At 37.8% G+C, this 23575-nt stretch overlaps 1 protein-coding gene and 1 pseudogene across 3 annotated transcripts; one reads left to right on the top strand and one right to left on the bottom strand.

Moving 5' to 3' along the window:
- The first annotated feature begins 222 nt into the window (after positions 1 to 222).
- On the top strand, positions 223 to 2666 carry LOC113288896. Of its 3 annotated transcripts, none has more exons than XM_026538037.1 (2): positions 223 to 1938; positions 2066 to 2666. In XM_026538037.1, exons 1-2 carry the CDS (start codon positions 1306 to 1308, stop codon positions 2114 to 2116), a joined length of 684 nt encoding a protein of 227 aa, XP_026393822.1. In that variant the 5' UTR covers positions 223 to 1305; the 3' UTR covers positions 2117 to 2666. The 3 variants fall into 3 exon arrangements, with proteins under 3 accessions (XP_026393822.1, XP_026393821.1, XP_026393820.1); XM_026538036.1 differs by having other exon boundaries at positions 227 to 584; positions 1696 to 2383; XM_026538035.1 differs by having other exon boundaries at positions 229 to 584; positions 788 to 2383.
- Positions 2667 to 16242: 13576 nt separating this feature from the next.
- LOC113292224 lies at positions 16243 to 16342 on the bottom strand (annotated as a pseudogene).
- Positions 16343 to 23575: the final 7233 nt, after the last annotated feature.

Genomic DNA, 23575 nt, shown 5'->3' with positions numbered 1-23575 from the left:
AGAGTAGGAGAAAGGAATTGATCATTAGAATGATGATAAAGGAGAAGGAAAGAAATTAATAAGATTTTGATCTAAAACCCAAAATGGGTGGTTTTGGTTATTATTAGGAGAAGGACAATTTGGTAACTTTATACATATTAGACTCCCCTTAACCTTCTATTATGGTTGAGCATAAAATGGATATGCCCTAATTAATTTGGGTATACGCCGATCAAGCCAGGTTGGTTATTTCCATATGATTTTGTTGTTATTGTGAATAAGTAAACGAGATGCTTGGGTGAAAAAAAAATCCTTTTCGCTTTCCCACGGACAAACCCAAAAAAATAACCCATTTCCCCTTTCTTCTTCCCCAAATCTCCTTCGAATTTTCGCAATTTTGTTAAATCTCTCCACCTCATGAGCAGCTAATCAGCTGTTTATAGGCCCTAGTGGCTACTGTTGGCTAGAATTTAATATGGATTCACAGAATTTTTTATGAAGACGGAGTTAACTATGTTCCCTGCAGCAAAATCTAATCCAATCCCTAATTCAACTTCTACACGCTTTGTCTGGCGGATTCAGAGACTTCTTTAATGGCTAATCAGGTAATCATTAACCTAGAGTTGGGATTAAAACGTACTCAGTTCACCATATTGAGTTTATTAAGAAATTCTGATTAGTTTAATGGATTTTCTTAATCGTTATTTGACATTTGGCGAATTTCCTTCTCTTTGGTTTACATCTGTTGCTCAATTGATTGTTTTTTCTAAACCCTTGTCTAATCTTGGGTTAATTTTTTTATGCTCAGAAATCATGATTCTTTTGGGAACTAAATTTTTGCCGCGTCAGTCTGATTTCCTTGCTTATCAATCAAAATTTTCCCTATATAAACTCTGTGTTGTGGGTTTGTCACTAACCTGTAGTTTGTATCTCATGCTCTGCATTTTTTTCAGTTTCAAGTTAGGTTTTTTGATCTGTGTCTTGTTTGATTCTAAATACAATTTCCCTGTGGTTTTAAGCTGTTTTTTACTCTGTTTGTATCATCATGTGTGCTTGGCATGGTGATGTTTCACAACTTTCTGATCAACTTCATGACTCTCTGATTTTAAACAATGGTAATGATTTTGTTCTAAGCCAAATTATACCTTTCCGTTTTCAAAACAATAGGCGCTTGTGGACCAGTACTCTTGGAACGTTCATAGCACCAATTCCTTCTAATAGAAAAAACTTTGATATTAGGCAAGCTCTTGTGTTTCTCTAGAAAGTCCAAGGTGGAGTAAAAGTAGAACTGTTGTTTTACTTATTCGTTTTGAAAATGAGCATGAGATGAATCGTGTTTTATCTTTAGACACTAGGAGAGTTTTGGGGGATCTTTTGTGTATCAAAAAACTTGAAATCACTGATGATATTCGTCACTGGTTCCCAACTATGGAAATGTTCTTTGTAACCATACACAACCTTTTCCCTGAGCAAGTAACTAGTGATAACCTTAGAAGGTATTTCTCTGTTAATGGTCATATTACTTCCTTTGGGTTTCCTCTCCGCCATCCCGATGGAAAGTTTCCTATAAATGTAAAAGCTTTGGTAAACATCAGACAACCTATCAGATTTTCAATCAATGCTGAAAATGCTCTAGGCTTTTTCAATAGGGTAAACTTTGAGTTTCATAAATTTCCAACTCTCTTTTGTGGTTTCCGTGACTTGATTGGCCATAAGATAAGTGGTTGCGCTAGATTTGAGATAGCACAGCAACAGGCTGAAATGCAACAAGCAGAACTTCAACAGGCTGAGATGAATGCATACCTTGCAACACTACAACAACAACATGAAGCAGAACTTCAACGTCAGGAAGACCAGGATCAGAACAACTTGGAGCTCCAGCCTGCTATGGTGCAAGAAGGTATGGAATGGTCAGAAGATACTCTCTCCTCTGACTCAACAAGTTCTTTGGCTTCAGAGGTAACTTTCACTGACCTTCAAAAAGAATTAGAAGATGAGCTAGCAAGTCAAGAAGATAGAAGTTATCCAAGGGTATCTTCTCCAGCACCTCATATGATGGGTTACCTAACTCATCCCTTCTTGCCAGGCTATGTTAGGACAACAACAAAGAATGAAGCATCATCTTCCCAGCAGCTAATGTCTTCATCTGAGCAAGATTATTGGAATAACTGGAACACAATGGAGAAGTATTTTCAGGAAGATAACTTGCCAGTCCCTAAAAGATTGAGACTAAATGAAGTTGAAATGAACCCAGTGTCAGCTGAAGCCAGAGATGTTATTGTTATTGAACCTACAGTCACTATTATGGAACATCCTCACCAGTGGTTTAATGAACATTCCAATTCAGCTGCAGTGCAAGGGGATGATAATGCTGCAAACTTCAACAACTGAGTGAGAATGCCATATCATGCAAACTAGCAACAGGAAACCATTAGACCTATGTATTTTTTTGCTTGCTCCCTGTTTCTTGTAATTTATGTACTTTTTGTGTTTTTTTGATTTGTATTGTTTGTACTTTCCCTTCCTGTTTGTAATTATCTTTACACCTTTTGTTTTTTAGCTGTAATTATCTGTAAAGTCCATTTCCTTTTGTAATCCAGTTTCTGTTTCTTACTTCTGTCTCCCCCTCATTGTCTGTAATCTTTTTTTGGACTGTATTTTGATTTAACTCTCCCTCATTTGCTGTCTTCTTGGGTTTCATTTTGTTTTACTTCTGCAATAGGGTTGGTTTTTATCTGACATTAAAAGTTGTAGTTTGTTCTTACATTCAGTCTGTTTTGAGCCTTGGTGACTCTTTTTCTGAGCAGTAGGATTCAGTGTAATATTGACTGACATTGTATTATTTTGGCCTATTTTTTTAGCTATGCAGTTCCCCTTGGCCTTATACAGGGGTGCACATACTCTACCCATATCCGCCAACCCTACCCTACCCGCCAGTTTTTTAACCGTATCCTATCCTATCCACTATTTGGCGGGTAGGGTGGCGGGTAAAGATTTTCTTAACCGCCAGTAAACGGGTAGGGTGGCGGGTATAGGCCATATCCTACCCACCCTACCTAGAAGTGCACATACCCTATTCCTACCCGCCAACCCTACCCTACCCGCCAGTTTTTTAACCGTATCCTACCCTATCCATTATTTGGCGGGTAGGGTGGCGGGTAAAGATTTTCTTAACCGCCGGTAAACGGGTAGGGTGACGGGTATAGGTCATATCCTACCCACCCTACCCGTTGTGCAGCCCTAGCCTTATATAATCTACTGGATTAATTCCCTTCTCCACAGGTCTGTATCCCTTCCTTTCTGTTTTGTTGGTCTGTTTTTTTTTAACTTTTATAGTCCCTCCCTGTGTTTTAAACTCCGTGCTGTACTTTTCAGGATTTCCCCAGTAATTTCCCCTGCTTTTCCTTTGATATTCCTCTATCTTTATAGGTGCTTCTTATCTTCAGTTTTCATTCTATCTGGCTCTTTAGCTCTTTTATTTTCCTAACAAACTCTTTTCTGCAAAATTTCCAAATGAAGCTCCTTTCTTGGAATGTACAAGGTATTGGGACTCCATCACACAAGACCACTTTAACCATCTAAACAATTCTTACAAACCAGACATTGTTTTTTTTAGCTGAAACCAAAGCTCCTTTAGCTAGAATGAAGATTTTCTTTAAAAAATCCCATTTCTTTGATTGGTTTATTGTTCCTTCCCTTGGAATTGCAAAAGGGTTAGCAATAGCTTGGCATAATAACATAGAAATGAAGCTAATTGCATCAAACCTTAATGTGTGCCACTTCGATACCAAAATTGGAGAGACAGAAGTGGTAATTACTTGTGTCTATGGTGCACTAGAATCAGAGGCCAAAATAGAACAATGGAGTTATATTTTTAACTTTGCACAGCAGATCAACAAACCTTGACTCCTTATTGGAGATTTAAATATGATAGTGGACCAGGACGAGAAGCAAGGCGGAAATAAATCTAGTTCTAGCAGCAAGTCATTCATAATACAGCCGATTGACTCGATGGGCCTTCAAGATGAAGGATATGAAGGATCTCCATTTACATGGTCAAATAATAAACAAGGTGATGCCAATATATGCGAGAGAATTGACGGAGCACTCACGTCATTCCAATGGACACATAATTTCCCTAATACCAAGGTGAGTCATCCACCTACAGTCGGTTCGGATCATACCCCGCTTCTTTTAGATTCTCACCCAGAAAAACAAATTCTTCAAAAACCTTTTAGATGCATTAGGTCCTGGTTCTCTCATCCAACTCTATCCTCTTTGGTAGCCAATTCTTGGGCTCCCCGTTCCAGCAGTGGTCTTAATAAAAATCTCTACTCCAAACTTCAACTTCTTTCCGGAGACCTTTCTCAGTGGAATTCAAATGTTTTCGAAAATATTCACAAAAACATAAAATCTTTGAATAACAGAATTGATTCCTTACATAAATCCGGAAATTTTTCTGCCAACCTGGATAAAATTAAAAAACTCCAAGCAGAATTAGGTGAATGATACAAAAAATAAATGACTATTATCATCAAATTTCTAGGGATAAATTCTTCAAGGAATATGACAAAAACACCGAATACTTCCATGTTGCGGCTTCAAATTGAAAGAGAATAAATGCAATTTACTCCCTTAGAGAACCTTCAGGTCTTTGGTTATCTGATAGAGATCAAATCAATACCCTTTTGGTAAACCATTTCTCTCAGATAGGCACATCGCAGATTACCAACTACATGGAAGACTTATCCAATATTATAGATCCTTGTATCTCTGCAGAGGAATTTTTTTTCCTAACTGTTATTCCATCAAAACAAGAAATTTGGAATACTTTATCTAATATGAATCGGTGGGGAGCCCCTGGGCCAGATGGCTTTCAACCGGGCTTTTTAAAAGCCAATTGGGTTATTTTGGGTCCATATATAACTCAATCAGTCCAAGATTTTTTTAAATCAGGTTCATTAGATCCGAATCTAAATCGCTCTTTCATAACCCTTATCCCAAAAACATCCAACCACAAACCCCTGCGGATTTCCGACCCATTAGTCTGAGTAATACTATATACAGAATCATTTCCAAAATTCCATCCAATCGTCTTAAACCAATTCTTAATAAGATAATCTCCCCTAGCCAATCATGTTTTCTACCCGGAAGACAAATCACTGACAATATCATCATATCTCATGAGCTTATTCACACAATGAAAACCTCGAAAGCTAGAAAAGACCACTTTGCCCTAAAACTAGATCTTTCTAAAGCTTTTGACAGAGTGGAATGGAACTTCATTAAATCAGCCCTCCTAGCGCTAGGATTTAGCAATGTCTGGGTTAATCTCATAATGCAATTCATTTCCACCACCTCTTTTTCCATCCTCCTAAATGGCTCCCCGTGTCCAACTTTCAAAACTTCAAGAGGGCTCAAACAGGGTGATCCCATATACCCTTATCTCTTCTTAATATGCATGGAGGTGCTATCTAGACTACTTGAAAAGGAAGTTCATGAAAGGAAAATTTCTGGGATTAAAATAAACAAAAATGCCCCAAATATATCCCATCTTTTCTTTGCAGACGATTGCTTTTTATTCACAAGAGCTGATCTAGGGGAAGCTAAAAATTTGGATATATTATCCATATTTGGAGAGATTACAGGACAAAAGGCCAACCTTCAAAAATCAGGAATCTACTTTAGCCATAGGATTCATCCAAAACATGGGAAAATCATCGCAAAAATCCTAAAAGTTCCTTTGATGACTAAAAATGATAGATATCTTGGAACTCCCCTCTTTTTTGATAAAGTATTATGATACTCTTCAGGGTTGGAAATAAAAATTATTATCTCAAGCAGGAAGAACAATGCTAATTAAATCAGTTCTCCAAGGCTACCAGACTTACCAAATGTAAATTTTAGATCTTCCCAAGGAAACTCTAGACAAAATGGATAAAATACAAAGAGACTTCTGGTGGAACAAGAATAATCCCAGGAGTAAAGGAGGTTATTTCAAAGCTTGGCTCAGTATTTGTAAACCAATTTCACAAGGAAGTCTTGGAATAAAAAAAACCCACCAGTTCAATATTCCCCTCCTTACTAAATTAGCTAGCAGACTTATCTCAGAACACGACCAACTCTGGGCTCGATTACTGAAAGCCAAATATTTTCCTAATAATCACCCTTTAGAAGATTCTAGGACTTCAAACCTATCCTGGATCTGGACTAGCATTCAAAAAGGTCTAACCTTATTAAAGGTAATTTTGTCTGGCGAGTCAAGAATGGGGCCTCAACAAAAATTTGGGAAGATAAATGGGTGCCTTCAAAAGACAGAATCCGAAAACCCATTAATATTACAGATCCGACTCCTCAAATGGTAAGTGAGCTGATTACTCAAGAAGACAGATGGGATCAAGATAAACTAGATAATCTCTTCCCCTCTAATATAAAATAAAAAATCTTAGCCATATCACCAAATAGTCAAGAACAAGACAAAATTAGATGGCAACACCACTCTTCTGGAACCTTTTCAGCGAAGAATGTCTATAACCACCTTGCAACCCAAGATCAAGAAAACAACAGTTCAAGTGATTTTCCTTGGCCAAGGATTTGTAAAATTAAAGTAATTCCAAGGATAAAATTATTTATTTGGAAACTAGCTCAGAAAGTTCTCCCAAAAAATGCAAGACTCAGAGCACATAATAAATATTTCCATACGGATTGCCCAATGTGCAATTCACAAGTCCAAGAAACTGAACAACACTTGATTCAATACTGCCCATTTGCTAGAGCTATTTGGTTTGGATTCTCGTTGGAAGAAGTTAACACAAGATTTAATGCAGACTCTATAGCAAACTGGATTAAAGAGTGGATTACAACACCAGATTTAAAGATCTATGCGGACAAGATAGCGACAATCTCCTGGTTCATATGGAAATATAGGTGCTCAGTTGTATTCGACAAAATAAGTCCAAATCCAAATAATCTTATAGAGGAAGCCAAGAAATTCATACAAAAATACCCTCAACAGAATATACAAAAGAATAACAGGGTTCAAAGTAGTATTGATTCCAAGGATAAATGGTCAACCTTAAATTCGGACTGGATAATATTTGTTGATGCGGCCTATAAAAAAGAAGATTGTTCAATGGGATATGCTTTCATACTTTATTCAGTGGACACCGAGACTTTCTTGCACATTGCAGCAGGATCAGACAGAGCTTGATCGGCTATTCATGCAGAATCAAAAGCTTTACTTAAAGCTTCCTCCTGGCTAAGTGAGAATATTCTTTCTAGTGTCACATTGGTAATAGATTGCAAAGCGCTAGCAGAGACCATCAACAAGGAGTGCAGTAATATAGATTGGAGTGCAGAAAACACAATAAAAAGGATTCAATCAAATATGCAAAAACTTTCCCAAACAAAGGTGCAATATATAAATAGGAAATACAACTATGCAGCAGATTACATTGCAAAAGAAGCAATTATAAGGCATTTTCAGCACTTATCAACCGAACTTCAGCAAAAAAATTCTAAATCTAGTGTGACAACTAATATCTTCGAAAAAAAGATCTTGCAAATCTTATGTACTATTTTCTTAATTAATATATTCCTTTTTCTATGAAAAAAATAAATAAATAAGTAAACGGAATGTAATTAAGTTACTGTTTATGAAAATATGTACAAATAGATAACATGTTTTAAGTTGTCCATTGCCATGGAACATAGTTTTTAAATCTTACAATTCACGAACCGACTCTTAGCATTCGCTTCAAAATTTCCCAAAACGGATTGCATTTTGTTTGTGTAATACTTTTTTCAACAAAAAATTTTATAGAAGAAAGAAAGAATATACAGAAATAGCCAAGGGAATTACAAAGGGAATCAACACCCTCGCAAAAAGAGAACAACCCCACCATAATGCACAAAGGTGAGCACAAACAGCAGCAAAAGCAACAAGAACATAAGTTAGTGCAACCTATTCACTATAAGTGCCCAATTGTAATGAAGATCTTGGTAGGTGATCCCTCTGAAAGACACATTGGTAGAATTCCAGTAAAGCAGCAGTGACTTGATCTTCCTTGTAAGATTATCTTGCGAGTATTCCTTGTCTTCAAAGATGCAAGAGTTTCTTTGTTTCCACACACTCCAAACAAAAGCAAAAGGTAAAAGCTCCCACAACAACAAACCATTCTCACTAAGTCCTTGCATCCAATGGCATATGAAAATGTCAGTAATATTGTAGTTTGATACCCAGACCCGCGAGAACTCATGCATGAAAAACATCCAAACCATATTGATAACAGGGAAATGCATAAACAGGTGGTTGATGGTTTCCGAGTCATTTTTGCAGAAAACACACCTATATACAAATACCCGTCCCCTTCTCGCAAGATTGTCTTGAGTTAGGATTGCGCCATGATGAATAAGCCACACGAAAAAAGCAATGGGGATATATACCTCCCCATTGCCTTGAGTTAGGATTGTTTGTGGAATACTTGCCATGTATTATACCTCCATTTACATAATTATAAGGGCTATGCCAAAACCAGCGATGGGGATATATTCGAGCGATCCATCGGCAAATTATAAGGGTTGGTACCAAAACTAGAAATGGGGATATATTCGAGAGATACAAAAGCAAAGATTGTCATATATGTATACCACCCCTTTGACCAAAGCATAAGATAGGGTAAACGCCCCCCCCCCTCCCCCCCCTTCAGCTATTTCTATGTATACATCATCCTACAATGATCGACGTAGTGAATTAGGAACTTGTGATACGAATTTGAGTCTTTTTTTTTCTGAGACGGATACGAGTTCACGAATCAAGTACTTTTATTGCTAAGGTTAGAAAGGTCCCGTAACAACGTCCCGACTTCTACGATAGGACGAAATGAAATTTATTAGAATTTTAAGTCCGGAGAAATGTGTCTTTCATTTTATTTATTTTCATAGAAAAAGAGGTTTTCCTCGTATTACAGATAACATTGGTCCATGCCGACCATAATTAGAGGATCTATAATCCATTACATGTTGGTTCCAATTCTGGATATTCAAATAAGTTAAGATAGCGCACAAGTCATATCCTGTCCAGGCGTGTTTAATTGAATATTTGTTAAAAAAAGCTGATACATTTGCTGCCCAAATTATAGTTGATCTCCTAACTAGAACAAAAGAGTTAACTAAAAAATTGATGTCGAATTTAGTGTTGTTGCAGAATTACCACTGATCTTGTATTTTTGTTGTCTTGCCTTTGCATACTTTCTTATAAGCAATAAAAACTGAAGTGGGAACGAGTGAGCACATCATCCCAAAAAGGGGCTCAGTGGATACCTTTATAACATTCAAGTAATCACTAACATACTTCACAATTCTACTAGAGAAAATATTTGTACATCACTTACACACAACACAAAGTCGAAGATTACTCCAACTCACCTCCCCAGATATTGTGTCCATTTACAATATCTAAAAAGGATCCACCACCGGACAGATCTACGAAGATGAAATAAATAAACCTAAACATATGTCATCCCAACCTCGTCTCACTTAATAAGGAGAAGATGCTAGAATAACTCTAATCTCAAATGATAGCAGGAATCCAGGTACCATATGATATTTTCGTGGAATGCGTACTCCTCATAAATTCGGATGCCACCATATAAGTCTAGAATATACAAGAAAGTTTGATTAATATGACTCGACCCCGCACTACAGGTTCCCAATAGGTCCCATCCTACCAGGAACCTAGAATTTCATCTTGAGTCGAGATCATAGTAACCTAGTCATACTACTAAGACCGAACAATCTAGCATATTATGCAAACAACCAATATCCCCGTATATATTCGATAGCTGGGGGCCTATAATTCCCCGCTACCCAGTGATACCCTGATGTGTTCCGCAAGTACCCTCAAGGCAGAGAGTCGTTCCCCCTATAGTAAAATAGGTATAAAATAGTAATAACAACCCACAACTTCCACCAGACAACTTCTGGGGTCTATGGATCTATAGGTTTCACCTATAGTAATATTGGGTACCGATCTTCACCTATGTACTATTGCGTGGACTTCCCCACCTATAAACGCTTAGCGAGAATCTGTGGAGAACACAGATAATCCTCACGAGGAGACTAACCAATGCATATATGCAACATACTCATCCAATTGCACTCAAACATGTATTTCATAAGAACGTATAATTACATTTAAACATGTTCAAAATTAATAATAAGACACATCATGCTTGCCAATTAAAGTAATTTAATGATTACAAGAGAGTTACAAGAGTTCCCAGCTTTTCCGAAGACAAGCCTCGCCTACCTCAAGATTCTCAATCCATTGGTTCATCATTTGAATCGATCGTTGTTAATAAAGACTAACTGTTAATCACACAAGCACTCTAAAATTAGCCAAAAGGCTCATACAAGATTCATAATATAATCTTATATAATTCTCTAGTTATAGGCTAAGTTAAATATTTAATGGTTCTAAGCCCATTTATGGTTCTACACCTTTTCATCATCTATCGTTAGCATATATGAGGTTTACTAATCCATCTAGGTTGGTTCTATATTCCATTAGCCATGTCTTAATTAGTATCTACAACTTTGTAGAAGGAACTAAAGGCTAGATCATACCAAAAGGGTCTAATTCACCAAAATAGGAAAACTATGCCGAAGCCCAAGTCCACTAAACAAGACCATTCACTTAAGTCCTGGTCCATCTGATTCAACTAACGGTCGCTAGCAGTCAACATCCGGTCTAGCATGATTAACTATGTGAATACCAATATTTCGCAGAGCACGTTTCACAATCTTGACGGCCGCATACAAGATAACAACACATCCCTCTCTATACAGAAGTATCTAAGCAACAGAAGATACCTTCGTAGATCTACTTTCTCTTCCCCCAAGGAGAAGTGCTTCGACAGTCAAGATGGATAAAGTAAAACCTAAAGCTAGAGGGAGGCATCTAGCGAGGCGATAGAGGTAGATGACATATCTAATCAGCATTAAATGCACAAATCTCTTATCCACACGCATAATCCAAGAACGTGGAGAGATAATGTGGCAGAACCAGATTGGAGAAGGACAGCGGTGAACGAAGGTACAATCTGAGGTGTCAAAGTCCGACTGGAGAATACACACGGTGAACGAAGGTACCATTCGTACGGAAGGTGTATCAGGGAACGATGGACCCATAGACAACAGAGATATACCTGGAGTCGATGGGGCTATAAAAACCAAGCTTCACCAACAAAATAGGGCATTCAATTCTTAGGAGAAGAAGATCTAGTATTAAGCTTATACCTCTTTAATGTTTAGAACTTAAGTAGATATAACAAATTGAGTTCTCTCTATTACTTTGGGAAGCATTTAAGATCTTTTGTGACCACCGAAATTTAATACAAACACCAACTCATTTCCCTGTGGACGTAGACTAAATAGTCGAACCACGTAATTTCTCGTGTCTTATGATAACTTATCTTTAGTTTCTTTACTTATTATTCTTTGTTATCATCTTGATATTGAGTACCATTTATTTACTTAGCATCGACATTTCAACAGAGGTATTCATACTACTTAGTATACGATTTTCTGATCTGTATACATTACGTAGACTATGGGAAAAATAGTAGTCACAGTTTGGCGCTAGAAGGTTTTGCTCAACAGCTTGAGTTTTTTCGATCCTTTTGTTTTTTAGCATACGCTATCTTCATTAGCGAAGAGATCTGAGCACAACAAGGATGGATATCACTTCCTAATGACTCGTTCATCCAAAAGTTACGTAAGATCTTTGAGTTCATAGCCTCCAAAGACTTGCAACCCATCAGATCTACAAAGTTTCATCAATAATTTTTTCACAAAAGGTTAAATTTTTGTTTTGTACTAAACTAACTTTTTTCGACAACATCTCCTTTTAGATCTGAGCAACTTTGAATACTAGGGAATCTCAACGACCATTTAAGGAGAAAACTTCTTACAAAGCATTTAATGCATCTTCCTTTTTATGATTTGACACCATTTTTTAATCATTTTCAACGTTTAAGGTTGTTTTCTACAAGGTTGTCATAAAACATTAAATACCTATCTTTTCAGACATCATTCAAGTACTTTTCTGAAAAAGTTGCTTAGCCGTCTTCTGTGTCAAAGCATTAATTGCTACTTTTTTAACGAAGACACCCGAGTAGCAAGATTATCTATATTTTCTGTGTCCGCAGGGTAGAAAAGATCCGAAGACATGCAGAAACCAAATGATGTACCAATAAACTCGCGACCTGCTGTTACAAGAGGCAGATCTCAAAATCCATCACGAACAAAACAAATAAATGAAGCAGAGGATGGAAAAAGCGAGATAACAAGAAATATGGCTGCTACAAAACCACCTACCTTTACTGAGGGGATGGGGAAAACATCAGGAGTGCAACCACTGTACGACATGCCGTTACCGGAACGGCATACCGTCACGAAGCCTCCTACGGTCGACAAAGGGTTACCCAGAACCTTATCCCCGACGGGACGAGGATTGGGAAACCTAACTCCAATACAACTCGATCCTGACGCTCCAATAATAGAAAACGGCGTGAATGGCTCTAAGGACCCAGCTGACAACACTCCTCAGGGTGGTGGAAACCATGAAAAAGAACAAATAACAACAAAGGTAGCATCCTTGCTACTATGTAACAAAGAGCATGAGGACGCAATGCACGCAATGGCTCAGGAGAACCAGAACCTGAAAGACATGCTGAAAGTACAAATTGAGGGTTCCCAAACTCACCCTCCTTTGAAGAAGGGTGAGAACGGAGCCATCTCAGGAAGACGAAGGGTGGGTCTCAACCAAGAAAAGGATAACCCACCAGGGAGAACGAGAAAAACGCTTCATGATCCAAATGAAGTGGATCCAACGTATACGCCATCTCAATCTTATTATGATGATACATTTTCTAGAGATGCTCACAATGTGAACATGATCATGGAGCAAATGGAGAAAATTCGAAAGGAGATACAACGACTGAAGACTGTCCATGCAGGAGCAAGGCTGGAAGAAGTACTCCAAGAAGTGAAAACATCTCCGTTGACTTTTCGCATTTTAAGGGAGACTATCTGATAGACACATTTATGTGTCCGATTCTATACATTGTTAGGGCTCATTTTTGTACTTATTATGGTGTTTTAATTATTTATAGGTATTTTTGTCTAATAAACATTTTTGGAAAAAATTGGCTCGAAAAGTTGTCGGAAAGCACCCAGAGGACATTTACTACTCAGACTTTCACTTTGGATAAGGGGTAACCTAATTACTAAGGGGCATCCCATTTCCAAGCATCTGCTAATCGCACCCCTACTCTGGATAAGGGGCAACCATCTTCAACATTCAAAAACCAGAAAATTGGCGAGAAAATAGTGCAGTTAAAGAACAGTTTTGGTGATCGTGATTTGGAGGAGTTTGAGGTCGATTAAACCTCTGATTTTCATAGGATAGACTCCTTATGGGTCTAGGAATTTGATATGGGTGTTTAAATCGATTAGAATGGGCTCAAACGACGGATTTTTCTCATAACAATAAAATATGGAAAGTCACGTGTATGACCTGTTTTAGGGAATTTTAAAGTGATTAAAACGCTGTAAACTTTCCCAAAGATTTGTATCTATCTAAGGAAGAGTTTAGAATAAAAAGGAAAGCTCAGAAACGCGTAGAAATCCTAAAACAAGAAATTGTCGCAACTTGGCCGTGAAGAGAAGGAAAGAGATTTTGGAAGATTTGGGAGAGATTTAATCAGTATTTTTGATATAAATAGATGTCTTGGGTCATATAGAAGAGGTGTCGAGAGTTTGGGAACCTAAGGAGAGCCAGAGAAGAAGAAACCAGAGCTTTACCAAACTCTGTTTCTGCTGCTGTTGTTGTTGAAGAAGAAGAACAACTGAAGAACACTGACCCTCGGAAGACAGTCGCAAAAAAGTGTCGTTGTTTAACAGCTGAAGACATTAAGCTGTTCAGGGCAGTCTTAAATCAGCGACAAAGCAACAGTTTTTCTGTAACAGTTCCATTGTAACAGCTGTTTTGCAACACCAATACACTGTTGCAAACAGTCTGTGTTATTACTTTTCACTCTTTTAATCATCTTTTGAGCAACAAACACATATTTTGAGATCATGATTAATATGAGGAGTTAAACCCCATTGCTGAGGCGATAGAGGAAGCTATTTTTCCAACAAAAAGTGGTATATTCTATTTTATCTTTTTATTTGCAATAATTATATGATTATTTGCCTTGAAATATTATTGAATATGATTTTTATTTGAGTGATTGTGATCTATTTTGATGGAGTATGCTCAGTTTTAAGACTTTTGATGCTTCATACTTGGTGTTTACAATTATTACTTTTGAAAATCTACTTGTTGCAATATTTTAGAATCAAATTAAACAAGAAAATTGCATAAATATAAGTATTGGTTTAATCACTTTGAACTTGGAAAATAGTGGAATCTTAGCCTCATTGTTTCTTTTAGTATTGATATCATGTTTGATTGAGTTTGCTATAATTTTTAGTGAGTTTTCTATTTTAATATTAGGTTTTAAGTCTAATTAATATCCTTCACAAGTCTAAGAATCGAACCACTTTTACCACTATCTACAAATCACATCAATTTTTGGCGCCGCCGACGCGGACTTGTGTTTAGGGTTTTAGATTTATTTATTTATTTATTATTTTATTTTATTTTTATTATTTTTGTCTTTTTTTATGTTTTTGGGTATTTATCTTGTGTCTACAGGTTCTGGATCATAAAGAAAATTGAGCCAAGGAGTTTGGTGATTTCATAAAGACTTGGAGCTAAAGATTAAAGCAAAAAGAACAGAAAAGAAAACAATTTTTTTTAGACAATTTTAATTTAGGGTTTGTTTATTTTTTTCAAAAAAAAAAAAAAAAAACTGTATTAGGGTTTATTATTTTTGTAATTTTTCTTTGGACTTTTGGACTTTGGGACATTTTTTTTATTACCCTATGGAAGGGTACTTTAAATATAAACTGTTTGCAGAGAAGGAGGACAATTACGATATTGTATCTGCACCTTGGGTCCGTACACTAGACATCGGAGTCAGTGGCCCGAGTCGACTACAACCGATTCATCCCCCGTCTGGAATGGGAGGTAAGATTCTAAACACTCGTGAATCCCCTGTCAGCGAGTTACTGGACTCCTTCGTATGCATATATGTTGAGGACTGAATACAGACATTTATTTTTCTAGTAAAGGGAAAGGCCTGGCCATACAAGATAAGGGTTCGGATTTCATCACCGTTCTCTTCTTGCCCTCTTTAGGAACACGTAACCTACGCGAACCTAAGCCTAAAATTTTGACTAGAATGAGAACGATAGGGTAACGAGCTTAACAGGAAAGTCATTCGAAAAATATTGGTTACTCTTTTAAGCATACTTCGAAGTTCGTGACGGTTTCTGTAAGTTGAATGCGTGACTGCGCCGCCTGGTAATACCGGTGAGGCCTTGGGTATCAAAGCTCCACCGAGCTTCCCTCGCCTCTATTCAACTTACGTTAACTCGGATTGATTCCAGAGGGGTTTGCTTAAATTGTAACGAATTCACGTTCGAAGGATTAGAAGCTGGTCTAGAAACAATCTAAGTGGAGCCATCATGCTTTTTGTTTGCTAGAAATCAATAGGTTTGATTTGGTTGAGTCGGCCTTCATCTGTGTTTGCTTACCCTTTCAATTTAGAAAATTCTATTGTATGCCTGAACGTAAAAGAGACGCACTAGGTAGATTTGTTAAAAAGAAACCTAGTAGTTCGAAGCGTCTCGATTACCTTAATCTAGAAAGTCCGGCTTTTGAAGAGTATGTTCTTGAACGTTCTTTGACTTAGGAGAGAATCCATGTTGCTCCGATAGCGCCAGAAATGGCAACTTTGAAAGCTTTGTTGATTCCAACTAGGACTACCCGTCCTTCGTGTATTAAGTTAGCTGAAATGGAGGCACCCTATGAACTGAAACCTGGGACCTTACGGATTCTCCCAATCTTTTTAGGAAAAGAAAATGAAAACCCTTATTACCATGTTAGGGATATTGAGGAAATTTGTAGTACCCTAAGAATTAGAGGCTTAGATGATGATGCTTTGAAACTTAGGTTATTCCCATTTTCCCTGAAAGATAAGGCCAAGTGGTGATTGTATAGTTTGGACTCCGAGTCGATTGAGACATATGAACAACTTACATATGCCTTTTTCAATAAGTTTTTCCTTAGGCATAAAACATCGTCTATTAGGACGCAAATATGCACATTTTCACAACAAGAGGGAGAATCTTTATATAGGTATTTGGAAAGGTTCAATGATTTATTATCCTAGTGTCCTCATCATGGTTTAGAAAAGGTTAGGCTAGTCCAGATCCTTTATGAGGGTTTAGATTATTCCACAACGACCATGGTTGAGCCTCTATGCACTGGTGGATTTGAAAACCAAACTGTTGATGCGGCGATAAAATTTTTTAATGAAATCGCCGAAAAAACCCAGCAATGGGAAAATAGGAGGGCACCCCAGAAAATAATTCTTGTAAGTAGAGGAAACGTTAATAGGGTATAAGGAGGCTATGAATCAGATGCCAAAATTGCTGCTATAGCAAAAAGGTTAGAAGCCTTAGAAGTGGGCCATACTAGTGGTAGAGTGGAGCCTTTTTGGGAAGGCCAGAATATTGAAGAGCAGGCCAATGCTCTTTATAATAACACTAGATTTGATAACCCTCAAAAGATTAACCCATATTCAGAAACCTATAATCCTGGTTGGAGAAACCATCCGAACCTTTCGTGGTCTAAGGGCCAAAGTCAAGGTCAGTTTAGTAATTCTAATGCTCCCCAGGTTTCGGTTATACTAAGAATCCTTCAGGACTAGCTCAGTTTCAGAATCAGTCAGATAAGAAAATCCTAAGTTTAGAGGAATCTCTCGCCTTGTTAACTCAACAAACTGCAAAATTCCAGTTATCCGTAGAACAGAGTCTACAAGCTAGTAACATGATAGGACAAGAAAATAGTCAGGCTATTTCCGAGTTAAAAACCCAGGTTGGTCTGATAAGTGATTCTTTGAGAGAAAAAGGTAAGTTTCCTAGTCAAACACAACCCAAACCTAGAGGAGTTCATGAATTAGGTGCAAAACCATCGAATCAATTGAATGTTGTTAGAACCCTTAGAAGCGGTAGAGTTGTATACAATAAGGTAACCATGCCCGATAGTGAAAATACTGTAGTTCACCCCTCATGATCTCACCTCTCAGGACTAGTAGCTGAAGAGACCGATAAAGTTTCTAATGATGTGAATTCGGTTCCTGAAAGGTCTGATTTTAGGCCTAGAGCCCCATTTCCTCAGCTATTAGTACCAACAAAGAAGGAATCGAACTTTAATGACATAGTGGAGGTTTTTAAGCAAGTTACCATAAACCTTCCCTTATTAGATGCAATTAGGCAAATTCCTGCTTATGGAAAGTTCCTTAAGGATATGTGTACGCGAAAGCGCAAACTTAGCGTCCATAATAAAGCCTTTTTAGCTAGTCACGTAAGTTCAATCATTCAGAACACCACAACTCCAAAGTACAAAGACCCAGGTTCTCCTACCATTGCTTGGACAATAGGTAACTTCCGGGTAGAAAAAGATTTACTTGACTTAGGAGCCAGTGTGAACTTACTGCCATTCCATGTATACTTACAGCTAGGACTTGGTGAAATGAAACCTACTCAGATGATATTGCAGTTAGCTGATATGTCTGTTAAAATCCCTCGAGGTGTTATCGAGGATGTTCTTATTGAGGTCGACAAGTTTATTTATCCAGTGGATTTCGTGGTCCTAGATACCCAACCTGTCCCTGACCCAGAGAACCAGATACCTGTGATTTTAGGTCGCCCATTTTTAGCTACGTCTAATGCGATCATTAACTGTCGAAATGGTGTGATGAGTTTATCTTTTGGTAATATGACTATGAAGATGAACATTTTTAATGTCAGTAAGCAACCTCATGAGCTAGATGACACATGTGTTGAGGAGGTGAACATGATAGAAGCCTTAGTTCAGGAGTCATTACCAAACATCTTGTCTGAAGACCCATTAGAAAGTTGTCTATCCCATTTTGGTTTAGATTTTGACGATGATAGCACTATTGAACAGGTGAATGCTCTATTAGATTCTACCCCTGTGTTAGACACTGATAGATGGAAAGCTAGGTTCGAACCGTTACCAGTTTCTGAGACTACCCTAATTCCTTCTTTAGAAGAGCCCCCAAAGTTGGACCTTAAACCACTACCCGATACTCTAAAGTATGTGTTTTTAGGCCCATCTGAGACTTTACCTGTGATTGTAGCTTCCAATTTGGATAGTGATCAGGAAAGTAGGCTAGTAAATGTACTTCAAGACAATAAGGAAGCTTTAGGGTGGACAATAACAAACATTAAGGGTATAAGTCCTACTGTGTGTATGCATCAGATTCATTTAGAGGAAGACTCCAAGCCTTCTAGGAAGATGCAACGTCGACTGAACCCTAACATGAAAGAGGTAGTTCGAAAAGAGGTGCTTAAGTTGTTAGATACGAGTATTATTTACCCAATTTCAGATAGTAACTGGGTCAGCCCTGTTCAGGTTGTCCCCAAGAAATCAGGTATCACTGTAGTCCAGAATGATAATAATGAATTAATCCCAACCCGAGTGACCACGGGATGGCGTGTGTGTATTGACTATAGGAAATTGAACAAGGTCACAAGGAAGCATCACTTTCCCCTTCCTTTTATCGACCAAATGCTAGAGCGATTAGCTGGACATAGTCACTATTGCTTCTTAGATGGCTACTCCGGTTATAATCAGATCGTTATTGCACCAGAAGACCAAGAAAAAACCACCTTTACCTGTCCCTTTGGTACCTTTGCGTATGGACGCATGCCTTTCGGTCTATGTAATGCCCTGCAACTTTTCAGTGTTGTATGATGAGGATATTTTCTGATATGGTAGAACGGTTCTTAGAGGTCTTTATGGATGATTTTTCAGTATTTGGTTCATCTTTCGATGAGTGCTTGCATCATTTGACATTAGTGTTGACCAGGTATAAGGAAAAAATTTTAGTGCTTAATTGGGAAAAATGCCATTTCATGGTTAAATCAGGAATTGTATTAGGGCACATCGTCTCTTCAAAGGGTATAGAGGTAGACAAAGACAAAGTTGACCTTATTAAGACTTTACAGGTACCAAAAACCGTAAAAGATATTAGGTCATTCCTAGGGCATGCAGGTTTTTACCGTCGATTCATTAAGGATTTTAGCTTGATTTCTAGACCTCTTTGCAATTTGCTTGCAAAAGATATTAAGTTTGTCTTTGATGATGCTTGTTTAGAGGCTTTTGAGAAGCTTAAAACTTTACTCACTACTGCCCCGATAGTCCAGGCACCTAACTGGAACCTACCCTTTGAGATTATGTGTGATTCTTCAGATTATGCTATAGGCGTCGTTTTAGGACAACGAGAAAAAAAATTACTTCATGTGATTTATTATGCTAGCAAAACTATGAATGATGCCCAAATGAACTACACAACTACCGAGAAGGAACTTTTAGCCATCGTGTTTGCGTTGGATAAGTTTAGGTCTTACCTATTAGGTTCTAAGATCATGATCTATACAGATCATGCTGCTTTGAAATACCTTTTATCTAAGAAGGATATCAAACCTAGATTGATTAGATGGATCCTATTGTTACAGGAATTTCCCCCAGAAATTAGAGACAAAAAGGGTGCAGAAAATGTAGTAGCAGATCACTTGTCTAGGCTAGTTGTTAGTTCCCCTAGTGATTCCCTTCCTATAAGGGATAACTTTCCTGATGAACAATTGTTCTCTGTTTCCCAATCACCTTGGTATGCAAATATAGTGAATTATCTTGTTACTGGTCGAACCCCTCAACATTGGGGTAAGCAAGATCGTTCTAGGTTTTTAGCTGAGGTTAAGCATTTCTTTTGGGACGATCCTTATCTGTTTAAGTATTGTCCGGACCAGATTATTAGGAGATGTGTATCTGAGAGTGACCAGTCTAGTATTATCTCCTTTTGTCATGAACATGCATGTGGGGGTCATTTTAGTGCTAAGAATACTGCTGCTAAGATTTTGCAGTGTGGATTTTACTGGCCTTCGTTGTTTAAAGATTCCCATAGTCATTGTGTTTCTTGTGAGAGTTGCCAGAAGTTAGGAACCATTTCTCGTAGAAATATGATGCCTTTGAACCCTATTTTAGTGATTGAGGTCTTTGATGTGTGGGGCATTGATTTTATGGGTCCATTTCCTAGTTCGTTTAGTTATCTTTACATACTTGTCGCTGTAGACTATGTGTCTAAGTGGGTTGAGGCGGTTCCGTGTAGAACGAATGACCACAGGGTCGTAGTCCAGTTTTTGAAAGAGAATATACTTACACGTTTTGGTACGCCGCGAGCTATAATAAGTGATGGAGGTTCACACTTTTGTAATAAACCGTTTTCTCTTTTAATGAAACAATACGGTATTACCCATAAAGTAGCAACCCCATATCACCCTCAGACTAGTGGTCAGGTAGAGGTTTCCAATAGGGAAATTAAACGTATTCTAGAGAAAAAGTTAATCCAAATAGGAAAGACTGGTCGTCGAGGCTTACTGATGCCTTATGGGCTTACCGTACTGCGTTTAAGACACCCATTGGAATGTCACCTTATCGTTTAGTGTTTGGCAAGGCATGTCACCTGCCTGTTGAGTTAGAGCATCGAGCCTATTGGGCTATTAAGAACTTAAACTTTTCACTTGACAAGGTAGGAGCTCAAAGAAAGCTCCAGCTCAATGAGTTGGACGAGATTCGTAGAGATGCATACGATAGTGCTAAGGAGTATACGAACAAAATGAAACTTGTGCATGATAGGAATATTTTACGAAAGTCATTTTCTCCAGGTCAAAAAGTTCTTATGTATGACACTCGTTTGCATCTATTCCCCGGGAAGTTGCGCTCTCGGTGGACCGGTCCTTTTGTGGTCCGTACTGTTTTTCCTCATGGCGCTGTTGAGATTGAGACACCAGTTGGTAGTAGTTCTTCGAAGGTTAACGGTCAGCGATTGAAGCCCTTTTTAGAGCCTTTTCCTATAGGTGATGTTGAGGAGGTCCCTCTGGAGGACCCTGTTTACCTTGATTGACCATCGAGGCGATTTTGTATGTTGTATAATATTTTTGTAGGTTTTTGGTTACACTTCACCCAGGTACTATCTTTCCGACTTCTTTCTTTACTATTTCCTCATGTTACTTATATTTTTGGTACTGTTCTTTGATTAGAAACATTGAGGAGAATGTTAGATTTAAGTTTGGGGGTGGAGTAGAACTTTTTGTTACCTTTTCGTTGCAATAATTAAACTCCAGAGCCTAGAAATTTATCCCTATTAAGGATGGTACTAACCAATCTAAGTGGATGGAAGCATTTTGGTTATAGGAGTTGAGGAACCAATCTGACTAGATGGCAACATCTAAAGAGTCTATTCATAAAAGCACAGAGCTCAGGTGTTAGAAATAACATGATAGTTTCACCATATCTCGTTGAGTCCTTTTCACTTATGTTCTTATTTTGTTTTGTTTTTAAAATATGTTTCTCTAAGTGTTTAGGTAGGGCTCACGATTCAAGTTTTTAACAATGCTAGGGTGAATTAGAGTGATTGAGATACCAAAAAAAAAAATGTAGAAAAAAAAGAGTTGAAAAAAAAAAGACTAGACCATATGATCAACTGGAATAAATTCAATAAAGTCGACCACTGGAACCCTTGTATATGCCAGTTGTGTTGACCTAGAGTTAGGCATTATCAATCACTGGTTCCCTTGCATATGCCAGTGTGTTGATATTAGTCAGACTAGTATCTCAGTCCATTAGGATAGGTTCATTTTGGCGGAGGCCTTCAGACAGATATGAGAAACACCGTTCGGCTAGTAAACATCAGAACCATCTATGTTTTTCTATATCCATCTTCTTTATCTATCCATGTGATTAGTTTTGATTCCGGATATTGATGTCCATAGTGCAACTATCTGAGTAGAGCTATGTCACTTCATATGAATTTTAGTATGCTTGAGTGCAAACTCGTGTACAACAATTGGAATTTCGCAACAGGGTACTTCCTCCTGTAGTCAATAAGTATGTCGACCAAGGAGATTCTTTAGTGCCTTCCAAGGTTCTGTGTAGATAGCTAGGGTCTGGAGTAAAAAGGTTTTGTGGGTATACCTCTGGTAAGCCCTCCGGAGACAACACTCCGCCACTAGGGACACCTAGGGGTTTAGACATTAAGCTGTTCAGGGCAGTCTTATTTCAGGGCAGTCTTAAATCAGCGACAAAGCAACAGTTTTTCTGTAACAGTTCCATTGTAACAGCTGTTTTGCAACACCAATACACTGTTGCAAACAGTCTGTGTTATTACTTTTCACTCTTTTAATCATATTTTGAGCAACAAACACATATTTTGAGATCATGATTAATATGAGGAGCTAAACCCCATTGCTGAGGCGATAGAGGAAGCTATTTTTCCAACAAAAAGTGGTATATTCTATTTTATCTTTTTATTTGCAATAATTATATGATTATTTGCCTTGAAATATTATGGAATATGATTTTTATTTGAGTGATCGTGATCTATTTTGATGGAGTATGCTCAGTTTTAAGACTTTTGATGCTTCATACTTGGTATTTACAATTATTACTTTTGAAAATCTACTTGTTGCAATATTTTAGAATCAAATTAAACAAGAAAATTGCATAAAAATATAAGTATTGGTTTAATCACTTTGAACTTGGAAAATAGTGGAATCATAGCCTCATTGTTTCTTTTAGTATTGATATCATCTTTGATTGAGTTTGCTATAAGTTTTAGTGAGTTTTCTATTTTAATATTAGGATTTAAGTCTAATTAATATCCTTCACAAGTCTGATAATCGAACCACTTTTACCACTATCTACAAATCACATCACTATCCCTGCGAAATGCCCGATACCTACGTTCAAGGCATACAATGGTACCTCAGATCCTGCATCTCACCATACTATAATCGTGTCCTTCGTATTGGGAAAGAGATGGGATAGTACTTTGTAGGTACTTTCCGGAAAGCTTAACAGGATCAGCATTGGCATGATATGACAACTTACCAGCGAACTCAATTGACTCTTTTGAGCAATTGTCTACGGTGTTCTTAAAGACATACATGTACAACAAGTCAACAAATGAGGGGTTATATAGGGTATTTTCATTATCCATCGGACCCAGGAATACATTGATGCAAACATATGGGAAAAGACTTGCCAGGCAATCGGAAAAGTCAATCCGGAAATTAGCATTAATTGCTATGAATACGGACCTCAGTTATCTTCGTGGAACTTCACAATAGAGCTTTAAATTCCGAAGGGGAGCTTCGGGTTGTCCAAGATCATTACATCAGACTCAAGAATACACAGAAGGACAACTCGGGGCACAAGCAAAGGCAACGGCAGCTACGCAGCACAAAATTCTCTGGAACCAGTTCCGGAGGTACCTAAGAGGAAAAATGAAGTTGGGGGCAGAACCAGCTCTCGGGAAAAAAGGTCAAAATACGG

This window comes from Papaver somniferum, chromosome 6, assembly GCF_003573695.1.
Source record: "Papaver somniferum cultivar HN1 chromosome 6, ASM357369v1, whole genome shotgun sequence".
In the NCBI taxonomy this organism is placed as follows: Eukaryota; Viridiplantae; Streptophyta; class Magnoliopsida; order Ranunculales; family Papaveraceae; genus Papaver; species Papaver somniferum.
This window is presented reverse-complemented; position numbering and strand designations above follow the sequence as displayed.

Coding starts and splice junctions, on each gene's coding strand:
- LOC113288896 (XM_026538035.1), top strand. CDS start 1,306: ATGAATCGTGTTTTATCTTTAGACACTAGGAGAGTTTTGGGGGATCTT.